Source organism: Balaenoptera acutorostrata, chromosome 12, assembly GCF_949987535.1.
Source record: "Balaenoptera acutorostrata chromosome 12, mBalAcu1.1, whole genome shotgun sequence".
NCBI lineage: Eukaryota > Metazoa > Chordata > Mammalia > Artiodactyla > Balaenopteridae > Balaenoptera > Balaenoptera acutorostrata.
In genome coordinates this window covers 78,339,779-78,360,303 of record NC_080075.1, presented here as the reverse complement: position 1 = coordinate 78,360,303, position 20,525 = coordinate 78,339,779, and the positions used below count along the sequence as shown (strand labels likewise).

Below are 20,525 nucleotides of genomic sequence, written 5' to 3'. Positions count from 1 at the left end.
TCCAAGAATCTTCTTCACTGAAATTCAAGACAAACCTGCTTCTCTGAAGGAAGTACAAGCACTTTCTCTGGTTTGTGTGGCTGGGATCTTAAGGGAGCCTGAGAGATCTAAAAGGAGCCCAGGCTAATCTCGTCACCCTATGACGGGGCCTGGCCCGCTTACCATCTGAGGGACCCCCTGCAGGGTACGGACACCGTTCAGCAGCAGCCTCCCCAGGAGCTGGAGGTCCTGGAGCTTGACAAAGCCAAGCTCTTCTCCCAAGATGTGGAGGTAGGCTCTGGCTTCTGGGAAGTCTTTGGATTTCAAATCTTTGATCAGCTTCTCAGCATTGAGCATAATTCCGTTGAACATGTCCTGGGATTTTAACAACAAAATATCTAGTGAGGTGTGAGTGTTGTCAAACAAACACCCGTAGATTCAGATGTGGGACCTACCTGCTGCAGCCGTGGTGGGCCTAAACACAAATGCTCAAGGCAGGGGCACAGGGAAGACACTGAAATCAGGCTCCCACCTTTTATCAAAAGGTAGATAGCTCCTCCAGACTGAGACGAAGAACACTCAGGGACAACGGCGCTTCCACTCTGTTCTTAACTTGAATGATGTAGGCATAGTAAGGGGCACCTCTGCTCTCCAGGACACCAGGATCCCAACAGCTCCCCAAGATTAGAAGACCCTCTGTCTGCCAACCCCTCCCCTGCTTACTCCCTCTCTCCTTTGACAAGGCAAAAACACTAGGGGTTTCTTGGGAAAGCATAGCTGCTATATACATTGGCCAAAGCTTGAAAAACACCTGGTCTAGGTAAGTTCTTATCTAGGTAAGTTCTTAGAGATAAGAATTCCATAGACTGATGCTTAGGCATTGAGGAAGAAAAGAGTGATTGATTGAAAGGCTCCAAACAGATCAAAGACCCTCAGCCTCAAGCGGAGGTAAGTAATAGAAGACGGAGGTGGGACCATTTGCGAGCATGGAGGAGTAAATTATGGCCCTGCTTCTCAAACTGAAATGTGCACACCAGTTTCTTGGCAGTCTCGTTATAATGCAGGTTCTTATTCAGCAGAGCCCAGTAGGGCCTGAGAACCTGCATTTCTAACAAGCTCTGATGTGATGCCAATGACAACCACACTTTGGGTAGCAAAAAGCTAAAGCATAAGAAGCTCCAGATCATACAATCTATTTTCTACTCCTTAAGTGGAGGCTTATGCTAGCTTCAAAGAGGATTTTGCTCCCATAAGCTAGTGCACTGGTGTGGGTGAGAGCCAAAGAAAGTAGTTATTAATAATGAAAATATGAAATTAAAGAGTATAATACTATCTGCTTCTTGAATAATCAATACAAGAGTCAGGTACTTTGCTTCGCTTTTTACATACTTCAGTTCATTTAGTCTTTAAATATCCTCGTGAAGGGTATGGATTATTATTAGCAATCTGGGGATGTGGAAACAGACATAACATCAAGCAACTTGCCCAGGTATGCAGAGCTTGAAGAGAGTGAGGTTAGATTTCAAACCCATGCCCCAGAGTTCATACTATTATGAACTCTATGTTAGAGAGCCTCTAATGTTAGAGAGCCTCTAATTATGTTAGAGAGGCCTCTAATGGGTCTGGATGTGGGTAGACTGAATCTCCAGGAGGCCCATACCTACAGAGGATACTGGCTCTTATCCTCACTGGACTGGTTAATAATTGCCATAGTTGTCACTTCAGTTAGATAGTACCTTGGTGACTTCCAGGCTTAGATTAAGAATGTTTTCGCATTGAAACCCAAAGCTTTCCTTGAGAGGATACTTAACAGAAACATACCTGCTCACGTTTATCATCTTTGTTGTAGCCAAAGTGATCCACCAAGACCTTGGAGACACGATCAGGAACTTGACCGTCAACCCAATACAAAGCCTTGTTGACACTGTCTGGGAAAAATCCTTGCTTCCCAAAAAGAGCTTCCAATGTTGGCTCAAAGCCTTTTCCTTGCAAACCAATCTGAGAAAGAAAATCAGGCAAGAAAATGCCATCATGTTTCTCTGTTGCCTGTCAGCCTTCCATTCCCCTCTTTATGCCCAATTCATTAAATGAGTCTTCGGTGACTACTACAGGGCAGGAGCTGAGCTTAGCACTCCACGTGAGTTTTCTTATTTAAATCTCAACAGAATCTTGACAGGCAGAACTTATCACATGCCTGTGTTCTGGAAGAGGCAGCTAAGGTTCAGAGAGCATAAATAGTTAAACCAAAGATTCAGAGTTGGGAGTGGACTTGGGGTTTGAACCAGAGCCGTCTGACTGCGCAACCCATGCACTTCCTTGGATTTGGGGTCTAAGGGCTTCTCTGAGACATCTGCATTTCCATTCATATAAGGAGTCATGCTTCAGATGGCCCCTAGTGGGGAGGCAGGAAGGTGAGGGAGGAGGGAAAGAAGTGATGGTACCACTGCCTGATGATTCTTGTTCCTCCGTAGCTGGCTCACGGCTCCCTTGACTTGACTTTATGTTTATGATGTAGAACAGAATGGCCTAGAAAACATAAGACTCTGCTTCAATCTCACACATACCTCAAAGAGGTCAGCTGGAGCTAATCCGAAGACTGAGAGGGTCATTTTCAGCATGCTTTCTTTAGGAAGGTAATTACTTGGATCAAATATAAGATTCCCTTCGATTCTGCCCGAGACTGGGTCAAGTGATGGAAGAGAAATAGATTTGGAAAGGTGATAGTTCCGGGAAAACTTTTTGAAGTCCATGACAGTTGGAAGTTGAGATTTTTTCAGAGCTTCTTCCACTAACTTTTTCAACCTAGATGAAGAGGAGGAGGATATTGTGAGCCGACACACATCACGTTACTCTTCCACCCCCAAGTAAATATGGATTTCCAATCGCTACCAAACTATTTGGGTTTCATCTGCCCCAAGAGCTTGGCTCAGATCTGCCACCCTTTCACCCAGATGTTTGTTCCGGAAGAGAGAACAATGTATGAAGGGCAGGCAGCGGCTAAATCAGAATTGAGGTTTGGAATTTCAGCCCCCTGTGGCAGATGGGGACGAATTCACTCACTCCTGGACATACAGCTCTTCTGAGTTTAAGATGTTGGCGATGTGGGAAGCCACAAAGTTCTTCACTTGCTCATTCTGTTCCCGTGGGAGGAGTTGGGTGATTTTGTTAATATCTGACTGGGAAGGGCTGCCCATCAGCATGAGATAGGCAGCCAGTCGCTTATCCCCTGGAGAGGTGTCATCGAGGAAAGTCTGAAGTAGGACCTCCCGGACCTGTAGCCAAAAGAGACTGTTGTCACTGTCAGAACGCAGAACACGCCTGGCAAACGTGCCTCGTCTTACACGCAAGCTGAATTTCTCTCTAAGAATCCTTCAAATGCTGGTACTGAACCTTCTTGCCCGTGTTCCCCCCAGAGCAACCAGCTCAAGGAAGGGTTCTCAGAAGACACCTATCAAATGCGTGTTGAATTCAACTGCATTAAAATACACAAGTTTTGGACAAGTTACAACTTGTCGGAGATCTGCCACTAACTGAAGATAAAGTTGTTTTAACATAAATTATCTTAATATGAGAATAAAGGTGGGAAGGGACAGTGAGAATTTGGTGCTAATAAGTAAGTCAGGTTGTCTGCAAAGCTCTGGAGTCACTGCCACTTTCTGGGGCCAGTTTGACTATCCTAGTCTAGGGAAACTGGGGAAAAATCAGACATGTTTTCCCAAGATGGGAGCGATGGTCAGTCTGGCGGGAGGACAGCGTATAGTGAACATCTCACACTCCGCCTGCTGGAGTAGCAACAAGCGCAAATATTTCTCTCACGTCCACATTACTGCTAGGCAGTCACCAGGTGTGTTGAAAGTTGCAATTAAAAAGCAGTAGAATAAAGTCACTAGAATGAGGAGATTTAGAATCTCATTCCAAATCCTTGTCAGTCTGAATAAACTTTTCACTTTCAGTCCTCTTCTGTGGACTTTACCTCATCTCTAAGCTCCATTTTCCGCAGGGCCTGGATGGCAGCCTTCTGAATCAGCAGTGATGGCTGTCTACTTTTGATGCATTTCAGGACTGAAGATGGGAGCTTTGGGGTTAGTTGCTCCATGGTTCTACCAATATTTCCAATGACCTGCATTGAAAAGAAACAAGAGGGAATCAGGGCACAGAAGAAGTGAGGGGTGTACAGGAAAACTGCACATCGTACAAAAAACTGAAAATACCCTCAGAATCAAGTAGGTGTGATCTTCGTTCCCAGTGCAGTCATTGCGAATCTGTTCCGACAGGTAATCAGCAATTTCCAGCAGGTCCTGTGTCCCCGTAGGGTTTGTCTTATGATAGCTACAGAATAAGAGGTAGGATTCAGCGAGCATAGCCAGATTTATCTTAAAATATATACTTACATTTGCTGATTTCTTTTTTCAAATCATTACTCTCAAAATGAGCAGTAGAAAAACAAAAGAGTAAGCATCATAATTTGAAAGTGGAGGGAGGGTACAAACTTAATACAGAGAAGCGGGGTCTTCCTTAGCTCCTACGAGGAGAACCAGTGTAATACTCACTTGTTGATCACGTGACTCAGAGCATAAAACGTGGCCCGGCTCTGCTGCTCCTTTGCCATGTTAAAGACTGCCCGCAGCCTCTCGGCAGAGGGCTTTGGAATCAAGGCCACCAGGTAGGTCACAACATCTATCAGAAGGGGGTTGGCTTTCTCACTTTTCAGCCACTGGAGGATGTGAGTGTAACACTGGGGCTGTCCACATTGAATCAAGGCTTGTAAAGTGATGGGGCTGAGAAGAAAAGGGCAGAGAAAGTTATAAACATCACCTTCTAGGCAGCTAAAATATCCTTGGCTCATGGTGTTCCCTCTGTCAGGAATGCCCTTATTCCCCTTATTCACAATCCAAATCCAACCATCTTCCAAAATCTCACTCAGATCCCTAGAACCAGAAAGCCTTCCCTATAAGCATTATCCACCGGAGAAGCACCACGGAGCAAAGTCTGAAGAAGGACCCCCTGGACTCAACATCCAGAGAGGTCTGTCATCCTTTGGTCAGAACACAGAACATGCCAGGCAAACACTCGTCCAGTCCTCAGTCCCTTCTCTGATCTTCACAGCACTAACAGTGAGTGCATTGGAGTAAAGAGAAGGCACGGTATTATTTTGTTTGCCTGAGTTCTCTCTCCTCTAGCCTATAGGCTTCCAGAAGGCACAGACTTCTTTTTCTCTCAAACACTCCAGGGTACCCATTACAGAACTAGGAATTAGAAGATACACATCAAAATGTGGGAAATATTTCCCTCCTGTCTTAATACACAAGTATGTATCTACCTTGGATGCAATGTGGGTATGTGTGTATTGCCCATGGAACTCTACACACCTTAGCTGATATTTCTCTATCCAGTAAACATTGACTGACTGACTAATTGATTAACTGGGTTGAAATTTCAATGGTCCCTGAGATTCTCTGGCCGAGGTCTCAGCCAGCTACCACAGGTGTATAATCTATGAAAGATAGAGCTGCGACTATTCAAGAAATACCTGGACACCTCGATCAGCTTTGGCAAGAGGGATGTGACTGCCTCATTGCTGAGGGCTCGCAGCTCAGTCACCAGTTTATGGAAGAGGTTAGCTCTCTGGGCATTCTGCTCGGAGACATGCAGTTTCTGCAGCTCCTGGAGGGTCTTCACGATGGCCTCGGCCTGCTTTGGAGGTGACGTGGACTTGGTGCTCTCAAAGGCAAGACCCACCGCCTCGGCACCTGGAAGGAGGAATGTGTCAGAGGGATTCTGGCTTACCTCTGCTTCTCACCCTCATCTTTCTACTGGAAACTGGAGGTCAAGGAGGGGTCAGCAAAGGGGAAAAGAAAAGAAAACTATCCGGTACTGTACTTGATGCCCATTACGTATCTATCTGGCTCTGTGCTAGGGGTCTGACTTCAGTGTTTTCATTGACTCATCACACTCTCCCTGAGGGTAGTATTATTCCTCAATTTAAAGATAAGGGGGGACTTCCCTGGTGGCGCAGTGGTTAAGAATCCGCCTGCCAATGCAGGGGACACGGGTTTGAGCCCTGGTCTGGGAAGATTCCACATGCCGCGGAGCAACTAAGCCCGTGCGCCACAACTACTGAGCCTGCGCTCTAGAGCCCGCGAGCCACAACTACTGAGCCCACACGCTGCAACTACTGAAGCCCGCACGCCTAGAGCCTGTGCTCCACAACAAGAGAAGCCACCTCAATGAGAAGCCCGCGCACCGCAACGAAGACCCAAAAATAAATGAATAGAATTAATAAACTTATAAAAAATAAAAAAATAAAGATAAGGGAACTAAGACCCAGAGGCAAGCCACTCACCTTGCCCAAGACCTTTCTGGGTGTGAGAGGCAGAGCTGGAACTGAATCCAGGCTTTTGTGACTCTGGTATCGGATAACCTTTCTGCCTAAAAGACCTGGTGAGGAGGTACTGCTGCTGACGTGGCAACAGCTGAAGCTGACTCACTGCTGCTCACCCACCCTTTCTTCCAGCGGGATCTACTGGCAGTTTGTGGGGGAGGGGAAGACGATTTTGTGTCCCCTCTATCACCCTGCTCTCACCTGTGCCAGGGAGGCAGGTGAATCAGCACGGAAATATGGTGCAGTGGAAGGAGTCCACTTAGAGTAGACCTGGAGGCCTATTTTTCACCACCTCTAATAGTCTGTGACTGTGAACACATCACTAAGCCTCTCTCTGGGTCCCTTTCACCTCTGATGGGTATAAAAGCACACGTTGCTACCACCTGACATCACAGGTTGCTGAGAACAACGAGGTAAGGCACACGACAGCTTCACATACAAGACACATGCAGGGCTGGGGTTGGACCAGAGGTCTCTATAGTTCCTTTCAGCTCTAAAGACTGATCCCTGACCCTGAGGGTCTCTCTCACTTGCCCCACCTTGTCCAGGCCCCAGGCCTTATCATGGGGTGTATGAGGCTGTCAGATCTACCAAAGGTTGACTTAGGAAACCAGTTTCCTACTTACAAAAACCCAGGTAGCTTTGGGGAACTCTTCCCTTTCCTTTATCCCATTGCCACCTGACATTCTGAAGTGAATGTGCTTTCTCAGTAGAATGGCCCACAGCCAGAACACTAGAGCCCATGACCTCATCACCAGCAGACATTTCATCGGGCCCAGCAAGGAGCTAAGCCATGGTTGGTACATCGTGGGCAGATTTCCCAGCCCTGGCAACCACGTGCACATAAAGTCTTACCTTCATCAAAGAAGCGGCTGTTGATCTTAGGTGTGTCTTCAAGTTTCAAAGTCTGTGTAACCTGTGCCATCATCCCATACTTATTCCTGGTAACAAAGGAGGCACGTCATGTCGTCGATGGCCAGCTCCCCAGACCATTCTGTTCTTTTCATGTTAAATGTTTCCCCCACCTCTGCTTCTACCCAAATTCTGCTCACCTTTCAACCCACAGTTATAGCCAACTGTCCTTCACGGGTGTAGAGAACAAACAGATAGATACCAAGGGGGGAGGGGGTGGGTGGGATGAACTGGGGCATTGGGATTGACATATATACACTATTATGTATAAAATAGATAACTAATGAGAACCTACTGTATAGCACAGGGAACTCTACTCAGTGCCCTGTGGTGACCTAAATGGAAAGGAAATCCAAAAAAGAGGGGATATATGTATATGCATAGCTGATTCACTTTGCTGTACAGCAGAAACTAACGCAACATTGTAAAGCAACTATAATCCAATTTAAAAGAAAAAGCGAACTGTCCTTGATCCCCCTGGTGAACAGTACCACCTCCTTCTGGTCACGTTGGCTGTCCTTCCACCAGAAGGACATATGTACCTTACACCCTCCACCATTCTGGAGGGCCCAGAGGGAATGGACTAACATTGTGCTTTGGAAGTCCTTTGCACCTCCCACAGCACAGTGCCAAGACTATAGCAATTACTCAATATACATTAGTTGACTGACCAGTTTTCAGAATGGATTTGGATACACAAATCTCTATGCCAATTCCCAAATCTTCTGCAAAGCCTTTATAACCAGGGCAGGCTGTAATGATCCCCAGTTTTTCCTGATCTACAGCCCTTAAAGTCTGGGTCTCAGATGTCTTTTGTTGGTTCCAAATTGTTTTGCATGCCTAAGACTTTCCTACCAAATTGCCTGTTAGCTTGAGACAGGAGGACAGGGATGGGCTCTGCTTTGTACCTCTTCACAACCCCCTCCCAGGCACAGCCTAGCCTGCAAGAGGGCTCCTGAGAAGCATTCAGCTCCTACTGGCCCCGTAAATAATGAATCAAGGCTGCAGAGGGTGACCTACTTATAGGAGAAAGGCAGGAACAGGTGTTGCTCCTTGCAGATGGCTTCTGACACGTGCTTCCTCTTAGGGTCCAGGGTGTACTGGCAGGACTGGCTGCTGCCAATCAGCGTTGACAAGGGGCGGGTCTGTGAATGAGATCAGGGGAGAAGCATTTTCATCAGTCCCTGGGGCTTGAACCAGAGTCTTCGGCCATAGGTATTTACCTTCAGGGAAGAAGGTGGGGGGAATGGGGGTTCTGTACCACTAGATACATTCAGTTAGAGAAGAGAGCTTGGTACTTGACATTTTGACAAGGGGATGCAACAACTCGGCAGACCCAAAGCTGAGTCAAGCTATAGACTCTTCTTATTCTACCCCAGTGGACCTATGATCCTGCACAAAGTATATATAACCTGGTACCCTACATACGCCTGTCTGTCCCACCAAACATAAACACTTCACAGCTGCTACTGCTTCTTATGTTTTCTTTGCCTACAAGTTTTCCTCTGAGATCCCGTATAGCTCTAACATTCCATCATTTTAATAATAAAGAGGCTGCTGCCGTGTGAATAGCAATGCTGATGTGAAACTTACCATGCCTTTGATCAAAGCCAGGGGGCTAACTCCCGTGCTAATGGGCTGGAAGCGATCACAGCTCTCCAGGTTTCTTTCGATGGATATTTCTGTTGCCACATTTCCCTTCCTTGTTTTAACGGTAACGTCACTGGAGCAGTTTCCATACACGGTGTCCTATGGGAGCAAAAGATACAAATGGTGTATTCAACATGGGGAAACATGTTTAGGTTCTTGGGGTGGGGCTGGGAAAGGAGCCAGGGAGAAAAGGCGGATGCAACGTGGCTTTGGGAGAAAGCTTCATCCTCTTTGACAGAGCGTGGGCATTGCTGGTTCCAAGGGCGGCCAGAGCTGGAGTGAGAAAACCACTTACGGGTGATCCTGGTTCTGAGGCATACCTGCTGGCCCTCCTAGGACCTAGCCAATGCTGGTTTTATATTCTGTGCTCGCAGAGCATTTTCTCAACTGTTCATTTATGGCTCGTATTCCAATCTGCCTTGTGTTCTATGTGTCTTGGTTCTCACCCCAGGTCCTGGGAACTCCCTGAGGAGAGGCCTCTGCAGGATGCAGCAGTGAGTTCTCCGCGAGTAGCGCAGTATGGAACTCAGAACATAGTAAGGGCTCAAAAGTGTTCGTGGGACTGAAGTAAATTGAATTCTCTCTCCGATCAAAACCTGAAATTCTTAAAAGAGGCTGGCAAGTAGATTCAATTATTTTCTGTGTTTAAAACAACACAGAGGCTATACCTTGTGGAAACAGAACAAAATCAAACAAAGGAGTAGGGTGGTTGGGACTCCCCAGAAACTGCTATAAAATTAGACCCAACCTGCTCAGGCTGCGTGGGCTGAGCCCTCAATGAGCCCAGAGGCTGGGGCGAGCCCTGGGCACTGTGCTTCACACCAATATCGGGCCTCCCGTGTAACTAGCCATGCAGCTGAGTCAACGATCCACCTGATGTATAAGTGGGACCCGGCTCCAATATGTGAAGATGCGTTCAAAGGGCCACTGTTATCAGCTTTCTAAATTCTCACCAGAAATAACACTTGTTTAGCCTCTTCTGTCTCCAGGGGAAGCAGGAGGGCAGAAATGATGCCCCTCTTGATGTTCAGGATGTGTTTAGGCTCTTCTTTCTCTGGGTAAAGTAAAACTTGCTTCCCTTCAGGAACAGCCAGCCTGAGATCGTACCTGTCCCAGAGAGAGTGTGGTCACTGAGTGTCCTTTCTCCACCATGAGCCTGATGGACATAAGCTGGGTGGCTTTGTAGCCTCCTTTTTACTTATTTTCCTTTTACATTTTTTCTTCATACATATCAACACACATCTATATATATTTTTTCAAGAGCATACAGATATGTGTATGCTTTTGGTATTCTTTCATTTCTTTTCCTTTTTTGCTTGGCTCACTCATCCTCTCTCTCTTTTCTACCCACATCGGGTCTCTGCAGCCACACTCCCTCACAGAACAACCTACTGGGCATCCCATTTGTATCTCCACACTCAGACAATCCTGTATAGAAGCGTAGGAGTGAAAACACCTGCATAGAAAGAGTTTGTTGTTCCTTGTTTTATCCAAATGGGATGGTATTATGCATACTTGTCTTTCTCTTGTTTTTCTCATTTAATTTATACTCCATGAAAATCCTTCTGAGTCATTTGGTAGCGCTCTAACAGATTCTTTTTAGAAAGTTGTATAACATTCCATTCTATGGTTATATATACTTTATTCATAGTCCCCTGTTTGATGGCATTCACTTTCTCTTCCTGGATTTTTTAGGGTTTTTTTTTTGCCACATGAACAACACTGAAATAAACATTTTTATGCATCTATTGTCACACATTACTACTTTTCTTTTCATAGGCTAGAGTCCCAGCATTTGAAACTGCTGTGTCAAATGCTACAAGTATTTTTAATTATAGTAGATATTGACTAATGGCACTCATTCTCACCAGCAGTGCACAAGGGTACACTTTTCCTCATACGCTTGTTAGCAACAAGTGCTATAGCTGTTTTCAATTTCTGTAGTCTTATGAGTATAAGGTGGTAAATATCTCGTTGTTACATTAATTGCATTTCCTGACCCCTGGCGAATTGGAGCTTCTTTCCATACATTTGTTGGACATTCATTCACTCTTTTATATGATCTCAGGCTATGTCTAAAGCCTGGGTCAACTCGGATCTAAGGGACCTTTCTTTGGGGACTTCCTTAGGGGGTTTCACACGGCCTGGCAGCACCTGCTCTAGTTAAGTCAGAATAAAGAAAAGGAGACCAGGCATGTTTCCCACAGCTGTCCATCCTCTCAGAAAATTCCAGACACTGATGCAGGCTCACAGGAAAGCCTTGAGGTGGCCAAAAGCAGGAGTCCTTTTTTGCAGGAGGGTAAGAACCAAAAAGGAACTATGACTCCCTTCTGTCACTGCACCCCACTCCCTCAGATGCATCTAAGTCTTGGATAAAATAAGATGTATTGGTAAGAGACAGAAGCATCAACGCCTATTCTGGCTTCCGAGTCTAATGTTTAACAAACTGAAAGAAGGGCACGGGGGATGTTTCCGATGTTACCAAATCAACAAATCCATGACTGTCCGTATTTGCACACACTCAGGACACTACAGACTGTGATCTGGAGATGAGGCAGGGATAATGTTCAAAAAAATCTAACAACCAGTACAACGTGAGCACTGATCAGTCAGAAGTGATGCCAGTCATAAACGACAGGAATGGCCTGGTCAGTGCACACTGGCAAAAGGCCAGCCCTGGAGGGAGACCAGCTCAGGCCTCAGCTCTCCCTGGACCCCTTGAAGCTGGTGTCCTCTGCTGAGCAGGCCCTGCACTGCCATGTTTGGCCACAGCAAGTCCTGCCGGGACCCTGTCTGAAGACTACAAGGCGTAGTCTTGTTTCATTCTTTAAACATGAATTCTCTTGTTTAAACAAACCATCTCAGCTTTACTGTCTCAAGGAGTTTTAAAGCATGAGATCTTTTAGGACCACATTTAAATGATAATTAGGGGAACTTCAGTAGGGGAGGGTAAATACTGCTTCCCTCTTTTTGATTGTTGGGAAAACTCAGCAATTCCCTGATCCATGGTGAATAGAGAATACCAATACTTATACTCACATACATGCCCAACATAAACACACACATTCATGCCTCAGTGGACACACACACACGCTCATGCACAACACGTGCAGTGGCACTCAGAGCTCAGAAATTTAAATGCACAGGCCCACGTCTTACTTGGACATGGCGGCAGCAAACTCCTCAGAGTTCTTGGCCTTCTTCAGCAAGGCCTTGCCCTCAGGGTTGAAGCCATACACCTCTTTCAGGGTGCAGTGGCTCGTCTTCAGGATGAAGTTGCAGAGTTGGGGGACCTCCAGCTCAACCTGACAACAGAGGGTAACAGCACATTAAGACTCTCCATCAAGAACACAAGATCCCCCCTCAGCCCAGGGCTTTCCGGCCTTTTCCATATCCTAGGGTACCATGCTTCTGAAGTTTTCCCCTATGCATGCAAAGAATGATATCTTCTTATTGGTTCTAAATGTACTCCCTTTAAAGACGTACAACTGGCTAGAAGAAATGCAGCCTAGGAGTGAGGGTTTGGAAGAAAACCAGGAGGCAGGAGGAGAGCTATCACTGCTTTCAACAGCAAATGTTTCCTTAATGTAAATAGAAAAACCAAAAATTCAAGACCATTGTACCTATCAGGGCCTATTCAGAGCTTTGCATGCAGCTGGAGTTTAAACAGATCCCTAGTTGTTATCCAGCACTGCTTAAAGAACTTTCTGCAGTGCTGGAAATGTTCTATATTCTCACTATCCAATATGGGAGCCGCTAGGTATGGGTGCCTATTGGGCATTTGAAATGTGGCTAGTGTGACTAAGAATCTGAATTTTTACTTTCATTCAATTTAAATAGCCACACGTGGCTAATGGCTACCTTATCTGACAGCACAGACACTGGGACCCTAGAAAGAAGAGGGTGGCCCAGCCTGACTTCTCTTTCCCACACGAACCCCAATAGTGGCCCTTAGATCTGTTCCACAGGAACATGGATAGGAGTACAGTCAGTCTCAACAATAAGTAAAGTTTTATTTGAGAACAAATTGCACATAAAAATTTTTCTTTTTTCCGTTTTGTCTTTAGTAGCAGATACTATTTGACTTAGATGATAAAAACCGCACTCCAGAATGCTTTCCTGGGATGCTCACCTCCCTTGGCCCACCCGCTGGACATCTCTCAACATATTAAATCTTCTGGTCTGCAATCCTGATATTCTAGATCACATATTCTAATTACATCTTGGAAGCTAATGGGAAAATAAACCTGGTGGGTAAAATTTGTTTTCTGTGGCAGACAACTTCTCAGCAAAGTGGCTGACTTTCAAACTGAGGGCCAGTCCAGCACTTGGAGATTACGACAGTCCTGGCACAAGCCGGGTTTGCTCAGCCCTGGGCTCCAGGGTCCTCCAGTGGCCCTCTATCTCCCCTCATACCTTGCAGTTGATCTTGGTGGAGCTTCTTGAATCAGCAGTCCCAGGGACTCCACTGGAACTCTCAGCCTCATAGTTGTATACATATTTCCTGAGGTGCTTGAATCGCGTTGCATCTTCTGCAATGAGGAGAAATAAGTCAGCTACATAGCAGAAATAACTTGCCCGAGGACAGTCAATCCTGGGCAGAGAGGGATAGTGGCAAAGATAATAAAAAATGGTAATTAAACTCAAATTATTTTTAATTGATTTTGCCTTATACTTAATTTTCCTTTATAGATTTAGCTTCTGCATTATGATTTTGCTGAGGCTAATATTTAAATTAGCTGGTAATCTTTGAATATATAATCTGAGGCACAAGGCAGGGAGTGTCAAGTAATGAGGCTCAGAAAGTCTATAGGAAAGACTCCCTGGAAAATTAAGAGTTGATAGCATAAAAGCAAATATCTCTCATTGCCTTTTCAGCTTGAAAATACCATAATTCTGTGGCTCTTTTTTGATTCTACCAAACATCTGAGGCTAAATTCATTAAGCGTTAAGGGTATCCGGCTGATTTAAGAAACCCCCAAGAAGGAATTTCCGGAGGTTTCCACAGTGCGTGAGAGGCATTTTCTGAACAATTTGAGAAAAAGAACATTTGGGTCATGAGCCCAGATGCAGTGATGCCAGACGCCCACGAGATGGCAGTGCTGCTCCATCAGAGGGCAGCCTCCGGCTCTTGGGAGAACACAGGGTACCACTGCAAGGCCAGCTCCTTTGACCCCTAGGGGTCAGGTAAATACAAAGGGGTGGGCATCTGGATTTCTGCACAAAGGTTAAAGTCAGCATTTCCTCACCTTCCTGCCCTTCAAATTAATGATTAGCCCCTGACAAACAGGACGGATGTCTCTTTAAAGTGTCTACGGACCAACAGTTGACGGTCCCTTCCCCACCCTACTTCCAGGCTGAACTTTTAGGACAGATGGGAAGGGTGGGTAGAAGAGAGCTGAGACCCCTTGGAGGGGGTCAGAGGCTCAAGGAACTGGCTTCTTGGGCCCAGAGCAGGGTACACCAATCACAGCATCACAGCATTTAAGTGGCCTGAAGTGCAGGGGGAGGGGTGGGGGGTGCCCTTCCTTGCCCCAGCGGGAAATGCCTTACTTGGACAGCTCGGGCTGACATTTTCCGGCACGGTGTCTCCTGTAAGAAAGGGAGAACGACAACTGTGGGTTTTCCCGTTCTTCCAGATGGGTCCCAGCGTCTGACAGGGACGACAAGTGCAGAGGACTCTTAGCGTCTTGGAGGGAAGCAGGTTTTGAAGAACCCAATCCCCAGCCCCTCCCGTTACCTGAGTCTGGAGGAGCCACCCGGCTGGTCCTGTGCCCCTGTCCCCCGACCCTGTGGCCGTCCTCCCTCTGACCCAGGCCCAAGCTGCCCCAGCCCCCGCTCGTGCCCTGGCTCCCGCCCCCCAGCCCCGGCCTGGCGCCCCAGCGGCCGGGGGGCCTCACTCACTGGCCCGGGCGCTGGCGGCAAGCAGCAGCAGCGGCAGCAGCGGCAGCAGCAGCGGCAGCAGCGCTGGCCTCGGGGGGCCCATGGCCGACCTGAGCGGCGGCTCCCTCCCGCCCGCTGGCTGGGCCTGGCCTCCGCGCTGCTCGCTGGCTCCTTAGGGACCGGCGCCCACAGGCAGCAGCTCCGCACCCGCACCCGCTCCGCACTCGCACCCGCGGGAGGAATGCGGGGCCGGCGCCCGGGCCCGATTTATACGAGGCCGCCCGCCCAGGGCTGCAGCTGAAAGAGCGCCGGGCGAATTGCAAAAGGTCCAAAGGGCAGCGTCCGGGGCCTGTTTGCTTTTCCGCACCAGGCCCGCCTCTGAGGACCGAGGAGGGGCGGCGAGGGGGCTCAGCCTGGACTCAGCCAGGGCCACTGGGGCCTTGCCTCTCGCCTGTCCTTTCCCCGGGGTCTCAGGGCCCCGGGCCAGCGGGCTCAGCACCCGAGGCGCCTGCCCTGCGCTAGGGGTGCCTCCGGGAGATGACCAAGCACGGGAACCAAACTCGCCCCTGCTCCCTGCGCTTTGTAACCACTGGGGAGCCAGTCCTTCACAGCGTCTTGGTGGAGACATCTTCCCACCTCTTCCTTCCGCGTTTAGTGGACTCTGAGTTTGCATGGGGGCCTGTAGCCCGGATCAGCACCTGTGGCTCTGGGTCACCTGCCCTGGATTCAGCCCATCTGGAGGGAGCAGACAGCAAGGGGAAGGAGGGAGGTCTGGTGAGGGACTGACCCCCACTCGACCTGAGGGACCACGTCTCAGTCAAAGCAGAAATCCAGGAGCCTAAATCTTCTAGAAACCCCAGTAAGGTGGGGCCTTTGGAAAAGACCAGCCTCCCCTGTCTTGCCCCCAGCGGCCCAATTTCTTCTTCAGAAATTGAGGAGAGGAGGCTTTTCCCTACGTGAACTGCTTCTGGGTTTCCTCATGGATGGGGGAGGGCAGCGAGGAGAAGTAGAGTAGTGGGGGGATGCACAGTGTTCCTCCTAAACATCCCAGAAACGTCTCCATGAATCCTTCCCTTCTTTTCTAGGTACTGTCCATTTTCCACAGGAAACTTTTGCCAAGGCAACACTGACTTACTGACCCAGAAGCGATTATAAAGGGTGAATGATGGGATGGTGCTGTGATGGGATGGACAAATGTTTGGGACTGGACATGTCCACAAGGCACCTCCAATCTGGTTGGGTAGACAAAGTGTGTAGACAGGAAACTGCTGGTGAGCAATGAAGGTAGGCTGAAAGCAATGCTAAACTGTGTGGGGTATAATTGCTGGAGGAGAGCAAAGGGAGGAGTGGGAGGGGGGACCCTGGAGCAATGAAGAGGGGCTATGGACTGATGGGGACACGAAGCACCGGAGGCAGAAGTCAGTATTTGTTGTTATCATTTGTTACTTATGAGATGTATCCAGATGTAACAAACTTGTGAAGTCATTTAAATCTTCTGGTGCCGAGACTGATGGTCAGAAGGGTCATGTTCTGAGACAGTAACAGTGTATAAGAACCCCCCATTACCTTAGCAGAGACTTGCAGGAGGATGTTCGCCTTGTTCCTGGCACCTGGGTCACCACACTTCTCAATTCATGTATTTTCCTTAGCCAGGAACTCCCTGTGGGCAGCTAAACTCCCTTCAGTGATCAGCTGCTTTGCATCCAAGGTATATAAATATTGTTAAAAGTGGATATTACAGAGGTTTCAACCCAAGGCTGCTCATACCTACACCACTGAATTCAAAAAGGTCTGGAAAAAGTAACTGCCCCCAAACCCCATTTCTCTGAATACTTTATTTGAACTATTTTATGTGGACTGTCTTTCCATGGGAGGAGCTGCTGCTAGTACATCAGGAAATGGTCATGCTCCCATGCATGTGGGTAAAAATATTTAGGTATAAAGAAACTGAAACGAGATGGTTAACTTCAATTTATAAGCACAAGGCCAGGATTTCTCTGTTGGATGACAAATGAAGCCACTGTCCTATAGTCAGTGTCAGTAGAGAACATTAAATAAGACTTGGGGATGTAATGTACATCATGATGAACATAGTTCATAGCACTATTCTGTGTATTTGCAAGTTGCTAAGAGAGTAGATCTTAAAAGTCTTTATCACAAGAAAAGAAAAAATTGTGCGGGGGGATGTATAGTGTCAGATGTTGGTATTGTGATCATTTCACAATGTACACAAATATTGAATTATTATGATGTAAAAAAATAGAGAACATCATTTTTATGATTTGGGAATCAAAAAATGAATCTGCTAACTTGGATGCAGGGAAAACTTGTGGGTTGCTTAGATGCCCCTGAGCTGACTGTCACCATCTCTAAACGGAGACTTGGAAGCATCGGGCTCAGTTTCTCTTTCTTCCCCTGATTTCCTCTGAAAAGTCACCCCAGTGCTGGGTAGCAGCCAGCAGTACTCATCCTCTGACAAGGTCAGGTACAGAAGCACCACAGAGGAAGTGCTGGATCATGGAGTTGACTTGGGTACACTTACAGAAATACTGTTAAGGATTAGTGCGTAGACTTTTCTTACATTACTAAATCCACTTAGATCTTTTGTCAAAAGTTATTTTGAAACACAGCATTATTTGTGAACACAGATATCACCCTTCATCTCTTTGCCTTTAAGAAGAACATTTCTCAGTTCCCTCTCCTAAACACATTCAAAGTTTCAAAGGACAGTGACCTGTCTTCACAGAGACATCAAATGGTGTCAGGAGTCAGGAAATCTTCTAGTATAAGGTATTCATTGAACAGAGAAAACCCAGGTCGAACGAGGTCAGCTGATGTAAGGGAAAGCAGTATGAGTGTTAGACTCAAGAAGACCTGGGATTGTGTCCTAGCTGGGTTTCTTGTGGGGCTTGAAACCTTGGGTGACTTCACTTTCCTAAGCTTCTGTTTAGCCATCCCTAAAACCGGATTAAAAACAGCAACCTTCCTCATAGGAATTTTTGTGAGAATTAAGTGAAACAATGATGTAAATAATTGCATTGATAGCATGATGCCTGGCAAAAAAGACAGTGAATGATAAATTATCATTTATTATGTGTGTGCGTTGGAGTGGAAGTATATTTGGAGGGTAGCTATTGAGCTAGCTAACCACAATGGATATAGAGACAGAGATTAACAGAACAAAACCAGGAAATCGCATTAGGGAAAGAGAGCAGAAACAAGATAGGGCATCCTTGAGGGCTGCGCATAGGGGAGATAGAACATCCTTTTGTCTCTGATGATTCCTAACTTTTCTGGGGATTTGAAATCACTGTCCTTTCTGGAGGTGAATGGAGGCCTTCCTACAGCAAGCAGACTAGTAACTCTAGCAGAGACACGTTCTGTTATCACAAAGATTAATCTCAGCTAGTGGCTATGACTTAACAGTTTGTGAATGCAAAGTCCCATCAAGTGAACCATCAGTCTGAGTAATCACTAAGCTCTGCATACCCATTAGAAAGTCACCTGATTAATGGAATTTCAAGGAATTAGATAATGCCGAGTATTTCAGTTAACAGTCTCTAGAAGTGAAACTATGCATTCTGTTTATTTGCAGGTGACCAGAAGGGTCCTGGTCAAGTTCAGGGACCTATGGAAACTATTAAAAGCCCCTCAGCAGCCCAATATCCTGAGTTCAGTGTAGTTCATATACTGAAATAGGTGTTCAATATATATTTGCTGAATACAAACGAATCTACGCCATTCAGTTATACCCCACTGCTTCCAGGATATTTATGTACAGTGACCATGATGCTAAATAAATCTTTACAGTGACATAAAACAAGGAGATACAATCTGATGCAAATTATTCCCAGCTATACTGTTCAAATAACTCATCTGGCAAATAAGGACCAGTACTGACAATGACTAATCAGCCTATCTCTTTTCTGCCTATGACAGCATTATAATTGCAAATGATGCCCAGAAGCTGGAAAGTAAACTTCAAGAATTGTAGATGGAGTCATGCCCAGTGTGGTCTGTGCATGCTAATAACAAGTGCACACAGACATATATACAAACACATACACAAATGATAAATGTCAAGGAAAAAATAGTGCATTGAGGTGAGTGGTACAAGTGGAAGATGGTGGGATGGGCCCAGTGTCAACCAGATGAAGACATTACTGATGGATGATTAACCTCCAGTGAGGAAGCAAAAAGAAACTTTCCTACTTGGTTATTCTGCTATCCAAGAGATAAGGTCAGAATGTTGAGCAGCGGTTCTTACTGGGGAGAAAAGTCCGAAGTCAGCACCGTTCAGCGTGCAGTCGGGTTCTATGTGTGTGCAGCTATCACTTCCTTGACCATGAAGGTCCCATCCCTCCACCCTGCCAGGGCCTGCTCCAGCCCCACCTCCTTTGAGGAACCTTTCTCTGGCTCCAGTCCAGTAAGACCTCATGGCGTCTGACCCTGGTCTCTTATCAGTCAGTTTCTTCACAGGGCAAGTGATCCTGAAGGGCCTTCATACAGACCTGCTGTTGCCCTGAACTTATATTTGTCTCTGGTGATATTATCTAATTTTTCATGTGTTTACATGTTATCTTGCCAACCAGAGAGAGAAGCTTGGAGGATGAGAAGTGTGCGTCGTTTTCACCTTTGTACTCCTCTTCCCTCTCCCTCACCAGCACCTCACACTAGGCAAGGCAGATGGTAGCAAAGGAGTAAACGCTGTGATTATAATGTGAGACGGTCCTTGTGAGACAGGTTTTTTTCATACCTGCAACTCAGTTTTACTCTCGGGTGCCGCTGCATATGCTTATATCTTAATTTAGACTGCATGGTGAATCTGAATCAGCATGAGAGAGGCAGGATCTTGGAGCTGGGATCACGGGACAGTCTCAGACTCTCTGAGTGTGGTCCCTCACCTGTGTGATGAGTGGACAGGACTAGGTGACCTTTTAAACCCACTGCAGCTCTGACTACTTTGATTCTGTGAAGACTTTGGAACTTAAAGAAAATAGCACATAAATTACCCTGTGCTCGGACCTCACTATGATGAGAAGCTGTGGCTAAGGATTTGGAATCATTGAGCAGGATGGATTTCTAGAAGGCCACCTACCTCAAAGACCTGCACTCATAATATTGTGCAAGAAATATAACCCTTCACCCATTTTAAACAGATTTCCAAATATGCCCTCCTGGGGATACTGGGGACTCTCAGGAAGTCCTTCCTCATGTCTAACTTTAGGCTTCATCCTTGCCTGGCCTTCCTTAGGTATACCTTAGCTTTTCCTTTGAAAGACTTTTTGCTGGTTTTGGTCGGCTGCTCTTCGCTGATTTTTTATTTTCTAAGTTTCCTTTGTCTTCTCGTGGACTAAGGCTCAGGATGCACTAGCCTCGAAGGGCTGACTGGCGCTGATGATAAACAGAGGGCTGGCTAGCTAGACAAGCCTCGCCATCCCCACGTGACTGCTGATTCTCTTCAGGTATTTAGGGAGCCTCTGAGCACTCTGTCTTCTGAGAGCTTACAGGTGAGGAGAAGGGCCTGAATACACATCACAGCTAATAAAAAAATGAAAAGATAAAGCGTCCAGAGCGGGGTCTGCACAGCCAGACTTCAGTGGTCCGACGTGGGTCTCAGAGGTCCTGGAGGAGGTGGGACTTGAGTGGATCTTGGGTGGGTGATGGGCAGGATTTGGGCAACTGGCCTGGGTGGCACCATTGAAAGGGCGACGGCAGG

The 20,525-nt window shown here is 46.8% G+C and overlaps 1 protein-coding gene across 1 annotated transcript in view; it reads right to left on the bottom strand.

Moving 5' to 3' along the window:
- APOB (apolipoprotein B) overlaps positions 1-15,031 on the bottom strand; it is a 39,463-nt gene extending 24,432 nt beyond the window's left edge. The window contains exons 1-16 of the mRNA XM_028166784.2: positions 14,828-15,031; positions 14,477-14,515; positions 13,340-13,455; positions 12,083-12,228; positions 9,877-10,030; positions 8,867-9,022; positions 8,294-8,418; positions 7,217-7,302; positions 5,510-5,729; positions 4,530-4,757; positions 4,191-4,308; positions 3,953-4,099; positions 3,040-3,251; positions 2,544-2,781; positions 1,801-1,977; positions 163-354 (exon numbers count right to left, since the gene is read on the bottom strand). Of these exons, the coding sequence (XP_028022585.2) occupies positions 163-354; positions 1,801-1,977; positions 2,544-2,781; positions 3,040-3,251; positions 3,953-4,099; positions 4,191-4,308; positions 4,530-4,757; positions 5,510-5,729; positions 7,217-7,302; positions 8,294-8,418; positions 8,867-9,022; positions 9,877-10,030; positions 12,083-12,228; positions 13,340-13,455; positions 14,477-14,515; positions 14,828-14,909 (2,436 nt within the window). The 5' untranslated portion in view covers positions 14,910-15,031. The remainder of the gene's footprint in view (positions 1-162; positions 355-1,800; positions 1,978-2,543; positions 2,782-3,039; positions 3,252-3,952; positions 4,100-4,190; positions 4,309-4,529; positions 4,758-5,509; positions 5,730-7,216; positions 7,303-8,293; positions 8,419-8,866; positions 9,023-9,876; positions 10,031-12,082; positions 12,229-13,339; positions 13,456-14,476; positions 14,516-14,827) is intronic.
- Between the last annotated feature and the right edge of the window lie 5,494 nt (positions 15,032-20,525).